Consider the following 17,202-nt stretch of genomic DNA (forward strand, 5'->3'; position numbering starts at 1 on the left):
GAGGACGGGAAGTTTATAAACGTCAGAGATGATCTCTTCATCGAGAATAGGACAAGCGGATGCCGGAATGCACGGCTTCGACATGATGAGGACTAAGGGTCAACAATTAAAGGTGTCGAGAATTGTTCGTCAGGGCCGGGTGCAGTCAAACTAAAATAGTTTGACTATAATGTCATGGAGTAAGAAATGAGGTGCATGTGACAGAGGTGCACCGGATCGCATGCTTCTATGAGATTGTGTGCGTTAAATGATGCAACGTCAGGAGATCGCGCGCACAACTCCCAGTGCAAGAGCGTTCAAGGGTCTGAAAAAGCCACAAACTGCCACAAGCATCTCTTCATGTCTGTTGGCTGAGGTGGATTACGGATCTGCCAGCGGGGATCCTGGGTCGATTCTAGACCACGAGCGCTCGGCTACTATTAATACCTTTTCCTTCTCGCAGATCCGTCGATGTCAGTTGGTATCAAAGCAGTCATCACCAACACGACCCTCACGGCGCTTGAGGTGGTTCTCTTGGGACCATTTCACACAGGATCTATTTTTCAGTGTTCTACAAACTGCTCTTTGACACTTGGTAATGATGAGCGAGCCAGTTATCAACTTGCCCTTCGTCTACCGCGCGGTGCTCCTCTACTTCGAACCTGCAGGAGCCGTCGTTGGCGCCCTGTTGCTTCACTTTCGCCCCGCGATCTTCCTCAACGGCATGGCTCCGGTCGCCAAATACGCGCCGAATAACCAGATTATCTGCGACCAGCTTGCGGCAACATATATCCTGTTTGCGTTCAATGAAGCCATTATATTGCGCACTACGAATGCCATGCGGATGTGGAGAGCCATCCTGATCGGTATCTTGGTGTGCGATGCTATACACTTATATGCGAGTTGGGCAGCTCTGGGCGGGACTGTGTTCTGGGATCCTCGTGCCTGGAGGCTCGAAGATTGGGTGAACCTTGGGTGTCTTTGGGGACAGGCAGCCGTCCGGCTTGCTTTCATGGCAAGAGTTGGGCTCAAACAGGCTGTGACTACAAAGTTGAGTTGAGTTGGTCGCCATCGGGCGGGGTCTGGTTTAGCTGGAGGACGACGTTGATAGCAGGTGTCACCTGCCTCACATGTGATTCTATGTGAGGCCATTAAAGTTCAAAGAAAGCTTTCTCGCTAGTGGAAGCTCATTGGGTAGTGTGGCGAGAAGGACGTCAATATTACGTGTCCTTGGCTTCCCCGTCCTCTGGGTCCAAAATATCCATGATGTCCGTATTGTCTTAAAATACGTATTTTGTATTTTCTTATTCGGAGGCTAGCATTGCGGCTTCGTGTCGTTGATTTTTCTTCGGAGTATGGCCTCTTGGATGTAACAACTTACTCTGACATCATGATCTCTGCTTTTATTTTCCCGCTGATTATCTTTCTAGCCTACTTCATATAAGAATATCGTCGATCTCCGTGCGAATATCGCGGCCGCTAAACAATCCGGTCTTCCGTATCTCCTCTGCTGTGCGAAGACTACAGCAGGTCACTCGCCCCGCAGTTAGTATCTTAACTGATCTAAGAGCGTTAACTCGACAATAAGATAGAGCATTAACTTCCCGGTACTCGCCACTCCTCCTGAGAAGAGTGCTTCATGAAGTCACGGAGAATACGCTGGTCTCAATTGGGCTAGATCCCTGCGGGTGACTCAGCTGTAGTCTTCGCACAGCAGAGGAGATATAGTCGCCCGTCAGTTGAGACCCCAGGTTACTTCAGCTCGCCATTGACTGTCAGCAGCTTGGGCTTTTTACAATCGAGCATGGCTTTTAAGCCACCGATTATTGGTCCCCCTACTTCGAAGACTGCCAAAATACTGGACAGATGACTGGCTTAAGTTGGTTTAAAATCACCCGGGGCTTCGACACATGCTAATTGGAACAGCTACTTGCCTCCCGATTGGGCTTGGGAACTTCGTTACGATGGTATGAAGCTCGGCGACAATTTCTTGGTTGTATCACCCGGTGCGATCATCCTCTACACTTCCGACCCAAGAATGATCAGCTATATATGCACGAGGCCTGAGCAATTTCCCAAGCCGCTCGCCCAATATGCCATCCTCAACATCTGTGGCCCAAACGTGATCACTACTGAGGGTCCAGAACAGGGTTGAAAGCCACTCCACTCAATCCACGTAGTGGATCCACTCGTGGATTCCACTGTCCACTCCACTGGCAAAATTCCAGTGGATTGGCTAATCCACCGAATCCACTCGACGATGTCGTGGGTGGATTGGGTGGATTAGAAGTGGGGTAGTTAAGGGCGCCCATATTTTGGCAGAATGCCTCTAACAGAGCCTGATGTGCCCCTACGTTTCTACAATGTTGCCACCCTGTGTCAAAACCACCATGAAGCTTCTAAACAAACGCAATTTTAGAATATACAAAATTCAGGAAGTATCATTGGAATGTCCTTGGCTTTCTCATTGGGGTAACATAAGTCTTGATAGGTATATTTAAGCTTTGCTCCGTGAGTGCCATATCGTCTTGAGAGCCATTAAAAGTTATACATTTTCCTATTACACAACGACATTTCTAGCACATATCAGGTTCGACTGTCCATATTTTGGATTTATAACGCAACACTTATACTATTAAATAACTTCCGGCAAGCTAATTCAAAAAACGCGTCTAGATCCCTCGATTTCTTAATACTACGCGAAAAATTGCAAGCGACACTACTCGCGTCAAGCTCGTGATTTGAAGGCTGTTGGGGACTTATCTACTACGCGACCCCAAGATGACACTGGCTACGTGCTTGTCCACAATAAATTAGCTTGAAAGGAAGTATCTGAAACATCTGCGGGATAAGGGCCTATTGTGCCAACTGACCGCGTTGGACGCGTCATGCGCGCTTACTTGACGGCCTGTTGTTAACCCATCACTGCACCATATTTTGCGATTTCGACATGACAAAGAGATTATTTTACCATGACCTCGCCTGATTCCTGCTTCGACATTTCCGACAGCGGCTTCGGGTCCGCTGCCGAATCAGCGCCCTGCCCGACGCCGTATCCTACCCGTTCAACCTCGACCCCTGTCTCGACTCTGACGACCTCTTCCGCAAGCGATGAACAGTACGAACGTACGCTCTGGAGGCATTTCCCAGGCTGGGCGTTCTCTGAGCGAGCCAGAGAGACGCGTTGCTGGGCCTGGCCACTTGGATATGACATCCAAAAGGAAGACGACCGCAGATGGATATGTCGAGCGTGCATTCGCAAGAATAATCCACATCCGCGTCATTTCGAAGCTGATGGCATTCACAACGCGTACAATCATCTGTTCAACGACCACGGGATTCGCGCTCCTCCTGGGATGACCAAAGGAACTGCTGAAAAGAATGCGAATTCTAAGGGCAGAAAGCCTCCGGGGCAGCGGACTCTCGCTGAATCCATGAAGCTCGATCTACACGACCCACGAGAACAAGCAATTGCGAACGACTTCATCAAACGCTTCGACAAGGAACACTTCTGGAGGCTTCTGATCGACTGGATCGTGGCCAGGAATCACTCCTTTTCAATTGCCGAGGAGGCTGAACTCCATGCTATCTTCGATTACTTGAACCCGTCAGTTTCGGCACGTAAAGCCAATATTACCCACACAACAGTTCGAGAAAAGATCGTCGCCGCGTTCGAACAAAACAAGCAGAAGGTGATAGAGGCCTTGAGCAAGGCGCCTGGCCTTATCCACATGTCCTTTGACGGCTGGCGGTCTGGAAACCGGCACGCCTTATATGGTATCTGTTGCTTCTTTTAGGGACGAAAACAACAAACCTTGCAAGATTACGCTCGGGCTCCCCGAAGTCAGCGCTAGGCACACTGGGCCTAATATCGCCGCCGAAATCCTCGACGTAATTGAATCGTACCAGATCCAAGACAAGATTGGCTATTTCACGCTTGACAACGCGAAAAACAATGATACCGCTATGGAGATTATTGGTGGAGAGCTCGGCTTCGTAGGGGCCCGCAGGCGAGGACGCTGTTTTGGGCATACCTTGAACCTCTCCGCCAAAGCCGTTCTATTCGGGCACGATGCTGACGCTTTTGAGCGGCGGATATCAGGGGCAGAGCCTCTTACTGAAACAGAACACTTGATTTGGCGCAAGAAGGGGCCAGCAGGCAAATTGCACAATCTTATGGTAGCTATCCACAGATCTGACTTGTTGACTGGCATGCTTCGCAATATTCAACAAGAAGCCTTCAACAAGTCAACTGACCCCAAACTCAAAGCCAGGAAGCCATTGGATGTTATTTTGGACAACGATACCAGATGGCTATCACAGTTATATATGATACGACGAGCTCTACTGCTTCGCGACCATATCGAGCGACTCGTTGCCCACCATCGAATCGACTTCGAACAACAGAACAAGACCAAGAGGGGCGGCCCTAAGAAGTCACTCACATTGCCCTTTATTTGCCAGCCAGAGAACCAGCCATCCGATAAGGACTGGGAGGTGGTCGAATTATTTGCGCGAATCCTTGGCTACTACGAAGCCACGATCAAAATGCTTGAAGGCGACGGCCAGATCCGCAAGCGGAAGCGTGGGTGGACTGGGTCATATGGCAATATTTGGGACGTTATTCAGGGCTTCGAATTCCTTCTCGAGCAGCTTGAACGCTTCAAGGATATCGCGAAGGACTTCCCTGATCCTGAACACTTCAGGATCAACATCAATTTAGGCTGGCAGAAGTTGAATGAGTACTACGAGATATTGAGCGAGACACCCATCTACTACACTGGCCTAGCGCTCCATCCGGCATACCGATGGAAATGGTTTGAACGCAACTGGACTGACCGCCCTGAGTGGATTGACGAGGCAAAAAACATGGTTCATGATGTCTGGCGTTTTGAGTATCGGGAGGCCGTATTGCCTGGAGAGGAGCCATCAGCCGTTGAGCCAGTTCCCAAGCAGCGGAAGACTTCGGACAATCCGTTCCAAGAATACCTTAAACGAAACCGCTACACAGCGCCAGAAGCAGGCCACGATGGCCTCACGCCAGGCGAAGACGAATACCTCCACTGGATTACGCACTGCGAAAGTGGCGATGGCTCCATTGACGATCCTCTCGCTTACTGGCACGAGAAGCGATTCAAGTATCCAAACTTATCGCGAATGGCGCTTGATTTTCTCACGATACAACCAATGTCTGCTGAGTGTGAGCGTCTTTTCTCAGCAGCAGGTCGGATGGTGAACCCTCTGCGCCACCAGCTTGAAGCCCAGATTATCGGGATGTGCCAGGTATTGCGTTCATGGCTGAGGGCGGGTATTATTCATGAATTAGATCCCTTTTTTATCTCGGTAGACGAAGAAAAAGTCAACCTCGAATTGGCTCAGATGTCAGATCAACAGCTTGAAGGATGGGCAACAAAGTGGCTCACTCAGGTGGTGGGCGTTCAAGGCGAGATGGAAGCCAGTTGGAGATAAGTCTCACGTGGAAGTTGGAATAAGGGACGTAGGTGGGCAAGGGCTTCGGGAATAGCTTCACCATCATGGCATCAAGAATAGAGGCACTTGCCAATCCACCCAATCCACCCAATCCACGATAGCTTCCAGTGGATCCCCTATACTGAGATATTCAGTGGATTATGATCTACCCACTCCACTCGAGCAGCCAGTGGATTGAGTGGAGTGGCTTTCAACCCTGATCCTCAGATATCGTTCAGTGCGATTGGTGCGAATTCGAAAGTTGTTACGGAGGCGCATGCACTGGATAACCTGCTCGGTGAGGAGAGTCCCCTAACACGATTGGAAGACGTGGATGCGAAAGTTCTACTCTTGGGAGTTGGGTTCGACGTTTGCACGTGTTTTCATCTGGCCGAGTATAGAATCAATTCACGAAAGGCTGATAACCCGTTTGCGGCTCTGGTGGATGGAAAGAGGACATGGATGACGGTGTTGGACGTCGCTGTGAGTAACGACGATTTTCTTGAGCTAGGGAAGGATTTTGTCGCGGAAACCGGCGTCACCAATGGTAAGATTGGTGGAGCAGAGTGTTGGTTATTCTCCCTGCCGCAGGCAGTCACGTTTGCTGAGAAGTGGTTTGCATCGCATCGAGTGCCTGCTTAATAGCATACTGTGGTTATTGTTAGAGAGCTTTATAGGAGAGGAAGAATAGCCTAGGCATCAGGTTCGTCTCTTCTCCGACAGTCTAGGAGCCTACTAAGGACTGGGTCTTCGAAGACACACCGAGAGCTCATTATCTTTTGTAAGTTTTCTAATATCTAGTCGCTTGTAGAACATGTGTAAATGACTTTCGTCGTCATCGGACCTTTTGTCGCGTTGCAATGAGCCATCGAAGTCAACGACCTCGATTCTACACCCCGTGATATGCGTTCTAAACGAAACCATCGGGTCAGCCGAAATTCCCCTTTTGAATTTTGCGGTCAATGCACTAGCCCTTTTTGTAGTAGTGAAAACTGGGCTTAGGCCAATCAGAATTTAGCGGTCACACATCAACTCACCTGGATTTTGCGGTCATCGCACTTGCCTAATTAGGATTTCACGGTCACTTGCTTACTCAGTCCCCGCGGAGCGGGTCACTTGTTGCTACGCCAACCGCCTTGAGTGCGAAATGAAAATAGCTTAGCGCAAAGGCCCTCTGGGGTGTGTCCCCCCGGCGAAGTAAAATCCTTCCTTCCTTCCAACCGCCTTGCAATAATACGCTCATTTCATTTCTCCATCATCGCCAAGGGAGCCATATGCTGTCAATGTGTCGCCGCGCATCACAGCTATGACTGTCACAACGAAACCATGAGCAACTCAGATTCCCGTGTCCTCACTTGGCTTGATAGCGTACCCGACGACTTGCTCTCCGCTCGTACACGTTCCGCTCTCCAAGAGCAGGCCTATAGTAGGAAGCGACCCCATCCAGATTCGCTGGCTCCCCTCTCGCCGCCAACGTCGCAACGTGAGCGTGCTCGACGCGTCCCGCTAGAGAGCAAATTAGTGTCCAAGATGCTGCCCGTGACGCCTTCGAATAAGAGGCGAAAGGTCGGGAGACGGCTCATGTCAGGAGCACATGCATCACCCTACGATAACGACGAAACGCCAACCCAACCCAACCGAGGAGCTGCACCGTCTCTTCGTGACTCTGAGACTTCATCCCTGTCGTATCAAAGCAGCCATGCATCAAACAACTCATCACCCAGCAAGATGTTCTCTGCCCTCGGCCTCTATCCCAGTGGTGTCGATCGCAAGCAACTCGATGTGGATGACCCAGATGTCCCCGTCTCTTTAGCAGAGCTTTGCATCGACATGGAGACCATTGCTACGGGAAGCCGCGTCGTCCCCAAGTATCTCGAGGTCTGCAAGCCTGCTTTGCTCTCCCCAGCCCTTCAGCTAATTTGTGGCAGCCTGAGATATCTCACCTAAAAACCTCAGCTCGTACTTTTTCTCTCTTTCGCCCTGGGGTATTTGATCCTCTGGTCAATGCAACAACTCCCACAGAGTCTACGCCCGGGGTTGCCTCAGATAGTCTTCCTGATGGGCATCACAAGCTTACCCTTGATGAGATAGTGCAATTTGTGGGCGACGCCAGGGATTGCCACGACATGGAGCAGGAAGAGGCTGGCTGGAATAACCTTGTGCATACTCCTCTACTGCGAGCAGTTTTTTACGGGAAGAGTCCGCGCGGCCGTCAACTCGATGGTTTTTGTCCTTGGTCAGTAGGCTCCCAGCGCACCAGAAGAATAACAGGCCATGACTTACTTTTGTCCATAGCACGAGCGCCAGTATCCTTTCAGGCTATCGAATAAACAGCTTCCACGGAAAAAAAGGTTGACTACGTGTTCCATCTTGACCCAAGCAAGGATAGCGACCAGCCCGCAATCGAGAATGCCGCCCTTGAACTTCGTCGGGCTCTTACCGACAACTCGATCAACCATACAAGCTACCCGCCCCTACGGTCTCATCCCCTCTCGGTCAGCATTGAAACCAAGCGAAGCGGCGAATCTGAGCAGAAGGCACAGCTGCAGATGGGGGTCTGGCAAGCAGCTCAATGGAAGCTCTTGTCAGAGCTCGCTTGAGATGATTTGCACAAGCTACCGTTTATTCCCGGCATATTTATCCACGGACATGAGTGGAAGTTTGTGGCTACATCCCATCAAAATGGCAAGACGGTAAGTTATCGTCTATACTTAGTGGTTTCCTTGAAAGACCTGCAAGCTAACTCGTATGTTCGGACTCTATGGACGGGTGGCACCTTTGGCTCAACGGAAACGCCGCTGAAAACCTTTCAGGCTATTACTGGTGTTCGTCGCCTGCGGACTTGGTCCCTTGAAGTATTCTGGCCTTGGTACAAGGCTTATGTGCTCAAGGTTCCTGCCACATCTGTATCGGTACCGAGCGGATGAGGTTGTCTACGAAGAAATGCTTGTGCGACTGATCGATTTTCAGGAGCTTTGGAATTGAGGGAATACGATTGTTATGGAGTTCATCATGGGGGATGCATTTGTTTGGACACTTGTACTTGCTGGGGCGTTGAGGAGCGGTCAAGCCGGTTGCCCTGATCAGAAACGGGACCCGTTTCCTAGGACGAAATCGGGGTAGGCTTCTAAAGGCTGTTGGAAACGGGCCCCGTTTCCACTGTGCATACTTGAGTAGCCTCGTCGCTGGTGCCACCTGGTTCCCTGAAGTGGGTCAAGAAGATCCATGTCTTTGAGTTGGTTCTACTTCGTGGCAGTCAACGTCCATAGCAATGTTCACGTTCACGATCAAATAGCCCAGGTTTTCAAGAGTAAGATGAAATTCCATCTCTTCACTATACGAGAAGCCCCCTGCATTCGCGAGGCGGCACTGGGAAAACCCTGTGGGAAAACCAGTGCTGGGGGTCGAGAGAAGTTCATGTTCCGATCCGAAACGCAGTGGAAAGATCGCCTCTTAACAACGATCTCCGAATATTGCGCCTAACTCCTTAAAGACCAAGGAAACCCTGTTCAGGCTTATCATCGCCCCGGGTGGCGCTTCCTGACCAAAGGTCATCCATGTTCCTCATCCCGCCCTCATGTTCGGCAACCAGGTCAATCCGGCTGCCTAGACCGCCCGATATGTAACTACCACAACGCGTTTCTAGCTAGGTCCTTCATCAAATCCCCCTTACCCTACGTCCGTCCAGGGATCGGAGACAAACATCTCGCTGCTCTTGCAAACGCTGACGTGAAAAAAATACAGTCTAATCTTTGACGCACTTCCAGCTGCTAGCCTTGTTCCTCAACCTGCAGAACTTGGGGTCGTCTCCGATGAGAGTGTAGCTCGCACCTTGGCAGTTGGAATTTTCAAAGATGGTGCAGCGGAGGCCTTGTTTGGCCTTGCCGCTCTCAGCCCTATTGGCGGCGCTGCCGGATAGGTTCCTGCACCTTCCTAGTTTGGCGGAGCCTTGAAATATGAGGTTTTGGAAGCAAGGCTTGTCGAAGAGCTGGATGATATTGTTTACTTGGCGTTTTTTGACGACACCGTCATCGGCTATGCCTGCGTTCGGGACAGCGTTTACAGCGGCGGCCGCGAGAGCAAGAACCGAGACAATGGTAGGGACGTGCATTATGATGTGAGTGGCGAGAGCTTCAGACTCCGAAGGCAGATGGACCGGCAGGAGTGGTGGTTGCTTTCGTTTTCCCTTTAGACTTGTTGCGAATCTAAGATTTCAGGAAGAGATCCCTCGATATTTATACTTACCAATATCTTATCTCCTCTATCGGTTTCTTCATATGATATATATAGATATATATAGATATATATCGATATATATAGATATATCTAGATATATATATCTATATATTCCTCTAAGCCCTCTCTTTGAGGGAAGCTTAAAACGAAGATTAAGGTTCTGTTACGCAGCCTCACTTATGGAGGGCTGCATAGCTGATGTTTGCTAACGGTAGTGCTTACGGGCCTGATATGCTGCATTCCCAGAGGGAGCAGGTACAGTACCAAAATAAACCTCTACGTCGTACAGTATATTCACTGGTCCAGAAGGAAGATGTAGAAGTCGCTTGTATAGGTCAAAGGGTAACAATAGGTGGGGCAGCAAGCTTCACTGTGTAATTTTCCTAGGTGTTGATCTGTGCATGTTAGAGGGGGGCACTGCGCTTCGTCATTTTCGCGGGACGCCGCGAACCCAGGCACTCCCAGGAAATATTGTGGCTTCAACAAAGAGTAACGCAGCACTGTCGGGAGATAATGCTGACCACAAAAGTAGTAAGCTAGAGCAACGGAACCGTGAGCAACAAAACATGGATAAACAAACCATAAGAGGCCACATGTAAGGTTGATCAATCGGGTGCCTAAATATAGCATGCTACGGATTGGCCATTATGTGTCGTGCGTTGGCGTTGGAATCATCTTAGTCTAATTGTTGTGGCTGTTCGATGTTGTCACCACTGCGCTGCCATCATTCGGGGGTGCACTTCAGCAATCTCCAAGGCTGTATAATATCAAAGATCTCAACCATTTATCATACTTGCATATAGCACACCTCTCTTGCACACGTTGATATTTAGTATCATCATTCTCGGCTTTCGTGCCCTATAGTTCCAGCTGAAGACTATACGGTTGCCCGCAGATGACGCATTTCAGCTCCATAGCATGGCCTTGTATGTAATGGTGTCCTTTCAAGATGTTCGTGTTGGCCGACTCTTCCCACCAGGTGAGAGTACCACTCTTCCAAGAGTTGTATCGCATCAAATCCGTGCTTCCGTCACATATACCGCCATCGATCCGTATACCATGCCATTATCCCTATCGCTGAGCCAGAGGATTTTGGGTATCATCGTCTCGTTCTCTTTGCTAAGAGCTTCTAACGCTCCGTGCAGTATATTGCCGCCCGTGTCGAGTATTGCCGTATGGTTTGCGCCGTCCACCATGACCGGGTAAAGCTGGCCTCTGACTACTCTCGCACCCTAGACCGGGTCTTTTGTGCCGTCTGCTTGACGAGCTGCGTTTCCGCCTCGTCTCTGCAGCCGCACGGGCCGTCGCAGACTAGTCCCTCCAGATTTGACGGGCTGTGCTTCCTTCCCGGTTGAACGGCGGCCAACTCCACCCGAGGAGGAATTCAGGGTGACCTTGTGATAAGTCACTGTTGCCATTGTCGTGGTATCTCCAGACTTCCTAATGAATGTAGGGTTCAAGCCTGGTCTGACCACCTTAGCCGAGCTTATCGATGGCGTCTATATCTAGACAGCCTATTTTGCTCCGTATTGGATAATTTGGTTCTCGACTGCAAATTTGATTCGCAACATAGTTTCTTTCATTGGCATTTTTGTAACATCCGCCTAAATACGGCGATGTAGCCATCGGCCTAGGGCATTCAGTGACGTGGACCTGCGTTGGCCGAATATTTAGTGGAACACAGCCTCCAGTGGCGTACGCCATTAGCGTAAGAATCCAACTAATCACTAACAAACTTAACGACATAAAATGACGGCAATTGAATCAACAGAGTCGCAGCGAGTGAAGAAGGGCGCAGTCTCCAAGCTTCAACGCTCCCGAGTCCGCCAAATCATATCTGGCCGGCATGTTCACATACCATACTTCGCACTGGATATGCCTTGCTTCGCTCCCACCACCAGATTTCAGCTTTAGGCCTTAAGTTGTTGTGACGGCCGTCTAAAAACGGGGGTGTAAAGGGCATGTGAAAGGAATGCATGTTATATTAGAGTACCTTTAAGCGCTTGGCTTTAATGCTCAGTATAAGTCTCTTATACTTCAATAGGTAAGCCTAGGCATATTAAAGCAATAAGTACCCGTCGCGTCAACACCTGCATGGATAGCCTTGGAGGCTGCAGATTCAACTGGACTGCCTTTAAGCTGCGAGCTCGAACTGCTATTAGGATTTCAATAATTCAAGCCACAGATTCTGGCTATTCAGTGGGCGGGTGCACTGCACTACAAGCAGGCGTTGCTGACATGTGATGGCCTGGGAGTGGGAAGTTCCATTCACGCCGCACGACGCTGGTAACCGAAGGCATATGCAGCCATGACGCTACTGTCATATCGCCTGACGAAAAGAATATGTAGGACTACTCGTTCACATTAGCTTGCATGCGTTCGAAAAGAATGCCAGTTATAAGCCACAAAAGTTAGGCTAGTTATAACATCTCTGCTCATTGAAGGGTCATTGGATAATTAAATAGGGATAGAAGAGTGTCGATTGCTATTGCCCTTAAACCAGCAACGCATCCCGTTTCATATTTCTACGGTTGAGTAGGCCAATATTGTAAGGCCTAGCTTATCCCTGTTCCTTGCGTTGATGCTTCGTCAGTAAATGTCGTTGAGACAGAGTTGAGGCTCTTGGGCAGGTGGAGAGAAATTAGGCGGCCCGAAGCGTGTTAGGCTAGAAAGGTCCCGGCTAAGTGGCAGAATGACTAAAAATAGCATTTTCTTAGCCGAAGTATCTACAATGAGGGAAAATCGTCAAAGCTGGGCTTTTAATTATTACGCAATATTTGCATAGGCTCACCACCCACTACTGCCGTTTTGGGCTGCCACTCTTTACAGTAGTACTCATCCGATTACTAAACCACTGCCATCTGCAGAGTATCGACGGTCGCTTTGGGTTGCTCAGGCTGTGCATTAGTGATGCGGTTCTCGGCAAATGGGGAAGGTTCAGCACCACCTGGCTTCTGTACGATTAACTACGGATACACCTCGTGGGAACGAGTGGGAATTTACTGGACCCCGTACTACGCAGTATGGAGGGGTCAGAACTTCCACGGTTAACGCTCGTATTTCAACGGAGCCAACCCCTTGTCTTTATTGGCGCCATCCGCAAATGAGTCACATCTCTTCCAAATTGACTTTACAGTCCTGACCGGTTCAGCAACGCTGAGGTAAGTACTGGAAGAACTAGTGAGGATATCATCAACTATAATAGCGTGGAACGTCAATCGAAATCTCACTAAAGCCCACAATTTCATAGTTTCGTCATTGGTGGATGACGGGCCTCTCCGACCATCCAACATGAGGGTAAGTTAGTTATAGAGTTAAGAGGCGTGCCACCTATTGCCCGATTATCTAACTTACTCCATGAGCATTAACAGAGCTGATAGGACATCCCGAACCCTCCTAAAAACCTCAGGTTCTCGGTAGTTCTTATTCTCCTCAATATTGGTCTGCTTCAGCAGTTCTCACAATCTCTCAACTAGTTCCAATTAGTAACGAGGTGTGACACCCCGCTCAGCTGATAGGAGCTTAGGTGTCCACGCATGTAATGAAGCATCGTCTTGAGACGTCTGTCACATGCTAAACGCAATCCTAGGCTAAGTAAGGACTTGAGTCTACAAGGGCTAATACTAGCTTTAAATAGAAGAAAACGGATGTTCTCATTGTATTCAAGAACTAACCTGACTGAAATGCACGTGAAGCTTTATCCATTAGGGTACTTAGCCTCAAGAAAGGTATAAAGTTCAATGGATTGTCACCTTATCCTTAACCATTCAGCATGTCTCGCCCATGATAGTATAACATATCATAAAGACAGGAGCACCGCACCATCTTCTACAGTTTTCTCACTTCAGCTCTTTTCATCATCCTAATTCTCGATAAAAGCTGCCGCAAATCTTTCACATGGCCCAAATTCTTCATAATACAGATGGGCTTGTTAACTTGCGGAGGCTCGCTCAAGAGGTGGAAAGGATTACGCCCGACGACAAGTCAGTTCCAATTGTCTTAGGTAGGTATGACCAGCATCCTCGAGCGCAAGTAATAACGCAGTGAAGTGCCTGGATTCGTTGGTTGGGGCCCACCGCTCTTCGGTGCCGTCAACTACTTCGGGGGAGTGGTTGACATCCCCAAACTCCTGGTCGATAGAGGATACGCAGTTATTATCGCTCCAATTTCTCCCATATTCTCCAACTGGGAACGCGCTTGTGAGCTATACAGGCAGCTCACATTCGGACAGTATTGCTACCTATGCCTGAATTAACATTCTTAGCTCATTGTTATTAGATTCAGCGCTATCAATCCGATGACAAATTCCCCTGAGGAAGTCTATGACGTGGACGTTGACTACGGCACTTACTTTGATGCAGATCCAGCTCGCGCCCCGGAACAAACTAGGATCGGGGGTAAAAGGCGAGCAATCTTGTTTTCAAACTCATCAGACTTCCGTAACTGGACGTGGGACCGGGATCACAAAGTTCACTTTGTTTGCCACTCTCAAGGTGGCAACACGGTCCGCTACCTCATTAGTCTGATGGCCAATGGCGCCGGAACTTTGCACCCCACATACTTCACCGAGACAGGGAGAGATGACTGGGCCATATCCGTCACAACCCTTGGAACCCCTCACAGAGGGGCGACCATCATAGATGCCCTCGAAACTTTCCTTTCCGTATGTACTCAAGCCCCCTGGCTCCCAAAGCGTCAAGACTTCTCAGGCTAACGAAGCGTAGCGAACATGGCCAGAGGCAGTAGGGTTGGTCGCAAGACTCTTTGCTACAGCATCCTTCTATCCCCCAGAGAAAAGGGCTTATGACCTTCAGCTTGACCACTGGGGGATCCGCAGAAATGAGGGAGAAAGCTTCCAGGATATGCTCGCCCGGATGGAATCAGTCAACGGCCCGGTGTGGAAATGGCTGAATTCCGACCACAATGGTCTTTACGATAACAGCATCGAGGGCGTCCATGATCTCTCCTTAAATACGATCAAAACCTCGGACAATATCTACTACTTCAGCCTATCCTTCCATGCAACGGATCCTTTCCCTCAAGTTTGGCCCCTGTGGGGCAGGGGCGCGATTAACTCCTTTCCCACCAAACTTGAGGATTTCGTGCGGATGGTTGTAGGAAGCATTCCAATCCTCAGTGGACTCGTGGATATAATAGCCAACGCATTTTCTAGCCTTGGATGGACAGTCCTCCTCGCCGTAACCCCTTTTCCCTCTTTCGTGGAATGGGTTACGAAAGAGGTGATAACTAGAGTTATCCAGGAACTAGGCTACAACCTTGTGCTACCAAGCCCAGGCCGCTACATCCCTAGAAAAGATGTCATACCCGTCTTGCTACCGACTGTCTACGCAATGGGAAGCCAGGAGCTTACGGAGGCGCAAAAGAACATCCTAGGGCCTAATCTGGGAGACTGGTACCAGAATGACGGAGTCATTAACACTGAGTCCATGAGCGGTCCGAACGGCTCCGTCAGAGACATTAATGAACTGCGAGATTTCGACTTCAGCACAGCCGGAAAGCGGGGAGTCTATTGGCACTTGGGCGTCAACGATCGAATGGACCATATCGATCAGATTGGAGTTTTCATCGAGCGAAACACGGTAAGGCCCTGGATTCCTTACTACTAGTGGCTTCACTAACGTCGAAGCAGGCGGATCTCATGTAAGAGATGTATCTTAATATCGCGAATCTGATAACGCGACTGCCGGTTGATTAGGCTGACTTGCTCCTTGTATTGCTTGGGTTATGTATTGTCTCTATTCTGTCGCCTGCATCCAGGATGCTCTTGAACGAGTCAACCAAAGTCTAAGGTTGTGCTTGAATGTCCAAGCTAGGTCAAGAAGTACAGATTGAATGATCATTCTGACACAATATCTAGAGCTCTAGATGAATGCACTTTGTTTGTGAGGTCCCAATCGCGTTCGAATTCGTATCTACTGTACGAGTACCGTTTTTTTTTTTTTTTTTGCGTCAAAACATAGTAGAATTGGCCCGTGTGCTCTCGTTGTCCCTCAGATTTCGTTGTGTTGCGATGCAAAACAACATTTTCGTCCGAATTCAACTGCAAGATCTTGGTCGCGGGGGACCTTCGTCCGGTCTGCGGCGGAGATTTCATCCGAGAGAAAAGTACACTCTGCTGGCAGCGTTTGTTTTCAATCACCAGTCATAAGGCGCTCTCTTTCCTGATTTCACTTTTCCGCCTCTACGGCACACGCGAAGCCCCTCGGCAAACATATCGGAAAGTTTCTTTACCGTAATGCAAATCACAGCCGAGCAATGAAGATAACACATCGTTGGCTTCTGGGCTAGCCTTTTCACATGTTAGCTATTTCGTCCATCTGTAATAGACTTTAAATGCAAGGAAGAGATGAGTCATTATTGCGTTCCATTAGAAACACTATTTCAGTTAACATTCTGTAATTAGTTGGCGTCTAGGTCAAGTATGGAGTACCGCGGATTATACACCGTCTTCAGCCGTTCAGAGTCACTCGTTCCATGTCATCTGAGAGTTGTTGCAGGTTTCTACTTAACGGCCCTCAAGCCACTGGTCTCTTGGCTTTGAGCCGAGGGCAAGTTAAATGGTCTTCACTGCCAGGAAGGACGAGGCGTTCGGCAAACTGCTCTGCCAAATAGCTGCTCCGAGTTACCGCTATTCGTCGTATGGGGAGTGGTGAGCGTTTTACTGACAAGCGGTGGTACCACCCAGGTACCCAGAAGTCTACCACCAAGTCACAATAGACAGCGGGATCACAATTTACAAAACCCCACCTACTTCACCTAGGGTGCGTGAGGCAAGCATAAAGCCCTACTCAAGTATAAAAGATGAAAACGGGCCCCGTTTTGGGTCTTCGACCAATCATGGCCTTTACATTTCTACCCTCGTCTGGGAAATGAACACGGGCCCGTTTTCTCCAAGATAGTCCGTGCAATGCCTGTTGAGTGCATGAACATCATTTCCCTCAACCAATAAGGTTCCCGTCCTCGCCATGGGTTAGAAAGGAGAACCCCCTTGCGGCAACAGACTCACAACGCGTGGACCGGACGGACAGGCCCACAGTACTTGCTGCACGTTTCCAAAGAAGAGTTCGGGCAACAAGGGAGGATGCGGATTGGCATTACAAATGCAAAATCATTGTCATTGTCAGCTTGACCGGTAGTTAGGCCGGCGGACACTGACAAGGAAAATACCACCATAGAACTATCTGTAGAACCATCTGTGGAGCTACCTACAGAACCCAGGCCTCAGTTACCTACGCCGTCTCTCTGCAAGCCGTCAGCACCATCACCCCCACCAGGCCCAGTTTAACTCCGCATGTGAGGTACGACGATCCGCGGGCAATCTACCAGAGATACGTTGCGTCAAGAGATGCCTGGTATAAGGCTCAGCCTCCGGGGACCTCCCTAGGTAGTTGACAGTACCGAAAAGCAATGCGTCTATCCTTAGGATACCTAAAAGCAAGCTAAAACCAGTGACTTGATTATAAACAGATGGGGAGATGCTGTATCACTTCGACGGGC

General features: G+C 49.4%; 5 protein-coding genes across 5 annotated transcripts; 4 read left to right on the top strand and 1 right to left on the bottom strand.

The window, feature by feature from the left end:
- Window positions 1-577: 577 nt before the first annotated feature.
- MRS44_017157 (uncharacterized protein) lies at window positions 578-1,039 on the top strand (the record flags this gene model as incomplete). Its single annotated transcript, XM_046271473.2, has 1 exon — window positions 578-1,039. The coding sequence occupies one exon, from the start codon at window positions 578-580 to the stop codon at window positions 1,037-1,039; it is 462 nt and encodes a 153-aa protein (XP_046127067.2).
- Window positions 1,040-2,951: 1,912 nt separating this feature from the next.
- On the top strand, window positions 2,952-6,090 carry MRS44_017158 (uncharacterized protein; the record flags this gene model as incomplete). The annotated part of the gene is made up of 3 exons (XM_065617649.1): window positions 2,952-3,730; window positions 3,777-5,437; window positions 5,636-6,090. 3 exons carry the CDS (start codon window positions 2,952-2,954, stop codon window positions 6,088-6,090), a joined length of 2,895 nt encoding a protein of 964 aa, XP_065473721.1.
- Window positions 6,091-6,774: 684 nt separating this feature from the next.
- On the top strand, window positions 6,775-8,048 carry MRS44_017159 (uncharacterized protein; the record flags this gene model as incomplete). Its single annotated transcript, XM_065617650.1, has 3 exons — window positions 6,775-7,326; window positions 7,633-7,684; window positions 7,783-8,048. 3 exons carry the CDS (start codon window positions 6,775-6,777, stop codon window positions 8,046-8,048), a joined length of 870 nt encoding a protein of 289 aa, XP_065473722.1.
- Window positions 8,049-9,193: 1,145 nt separating this feature from the next.
- On the bottom strand, window positions 9,194-9,559 carry MRS44_017160 (uncharacterized protein; the record flags this gene model as incomplete). The annotated part of the gene is made up of 1 exon (XM_046281597.1): window positions 9,194-9,559. One exon carries the CDS (start codon window positions 9,557-9,559, stop codon window positions 9,194-9,196), a length of 366 nt encoding a protein of 121 aa, XP_046127071.1.
- A 4,022-nt stretch (window positions 9,560-13,581) lies between these two features.
- Window positions 13,582-15,349, top strand: MRS44_017161 (uncharacterized protein; the record flags this gene model as incomplete). Its single annotated transcript, XM_046278903.2, has 5 exons — window positions 13,582-13,687; window positions 13,734-13,914; window positions 13,963-14,347; window positions 14,409-15,284; window positions 15,335-15,349. The coding sequence occupies 5 exons, from the start codon at window positions 13,582-13,584 to the stop codon at window positions 15,347-15,349; spliced, it is 1,563 nt and encodes a 520-aa protein (XP_046127072.1).
- Window positions 15,350-17,202: the final 1,853 nt, after the last annotated feature.

This window comes from Fusarium solani (assembly GCF_023522795.1).
Source record: "Fusarium solani strain SB1 chromosome Unknown bctg00000013, whole genome shotgun sequence".
Lineage (NCBI taxonomy): Eukaryota > Fungi > Ascomycota > Sordariomycetes > Hypocreales > Nectriaceae > Fusarium > Fusarium solani.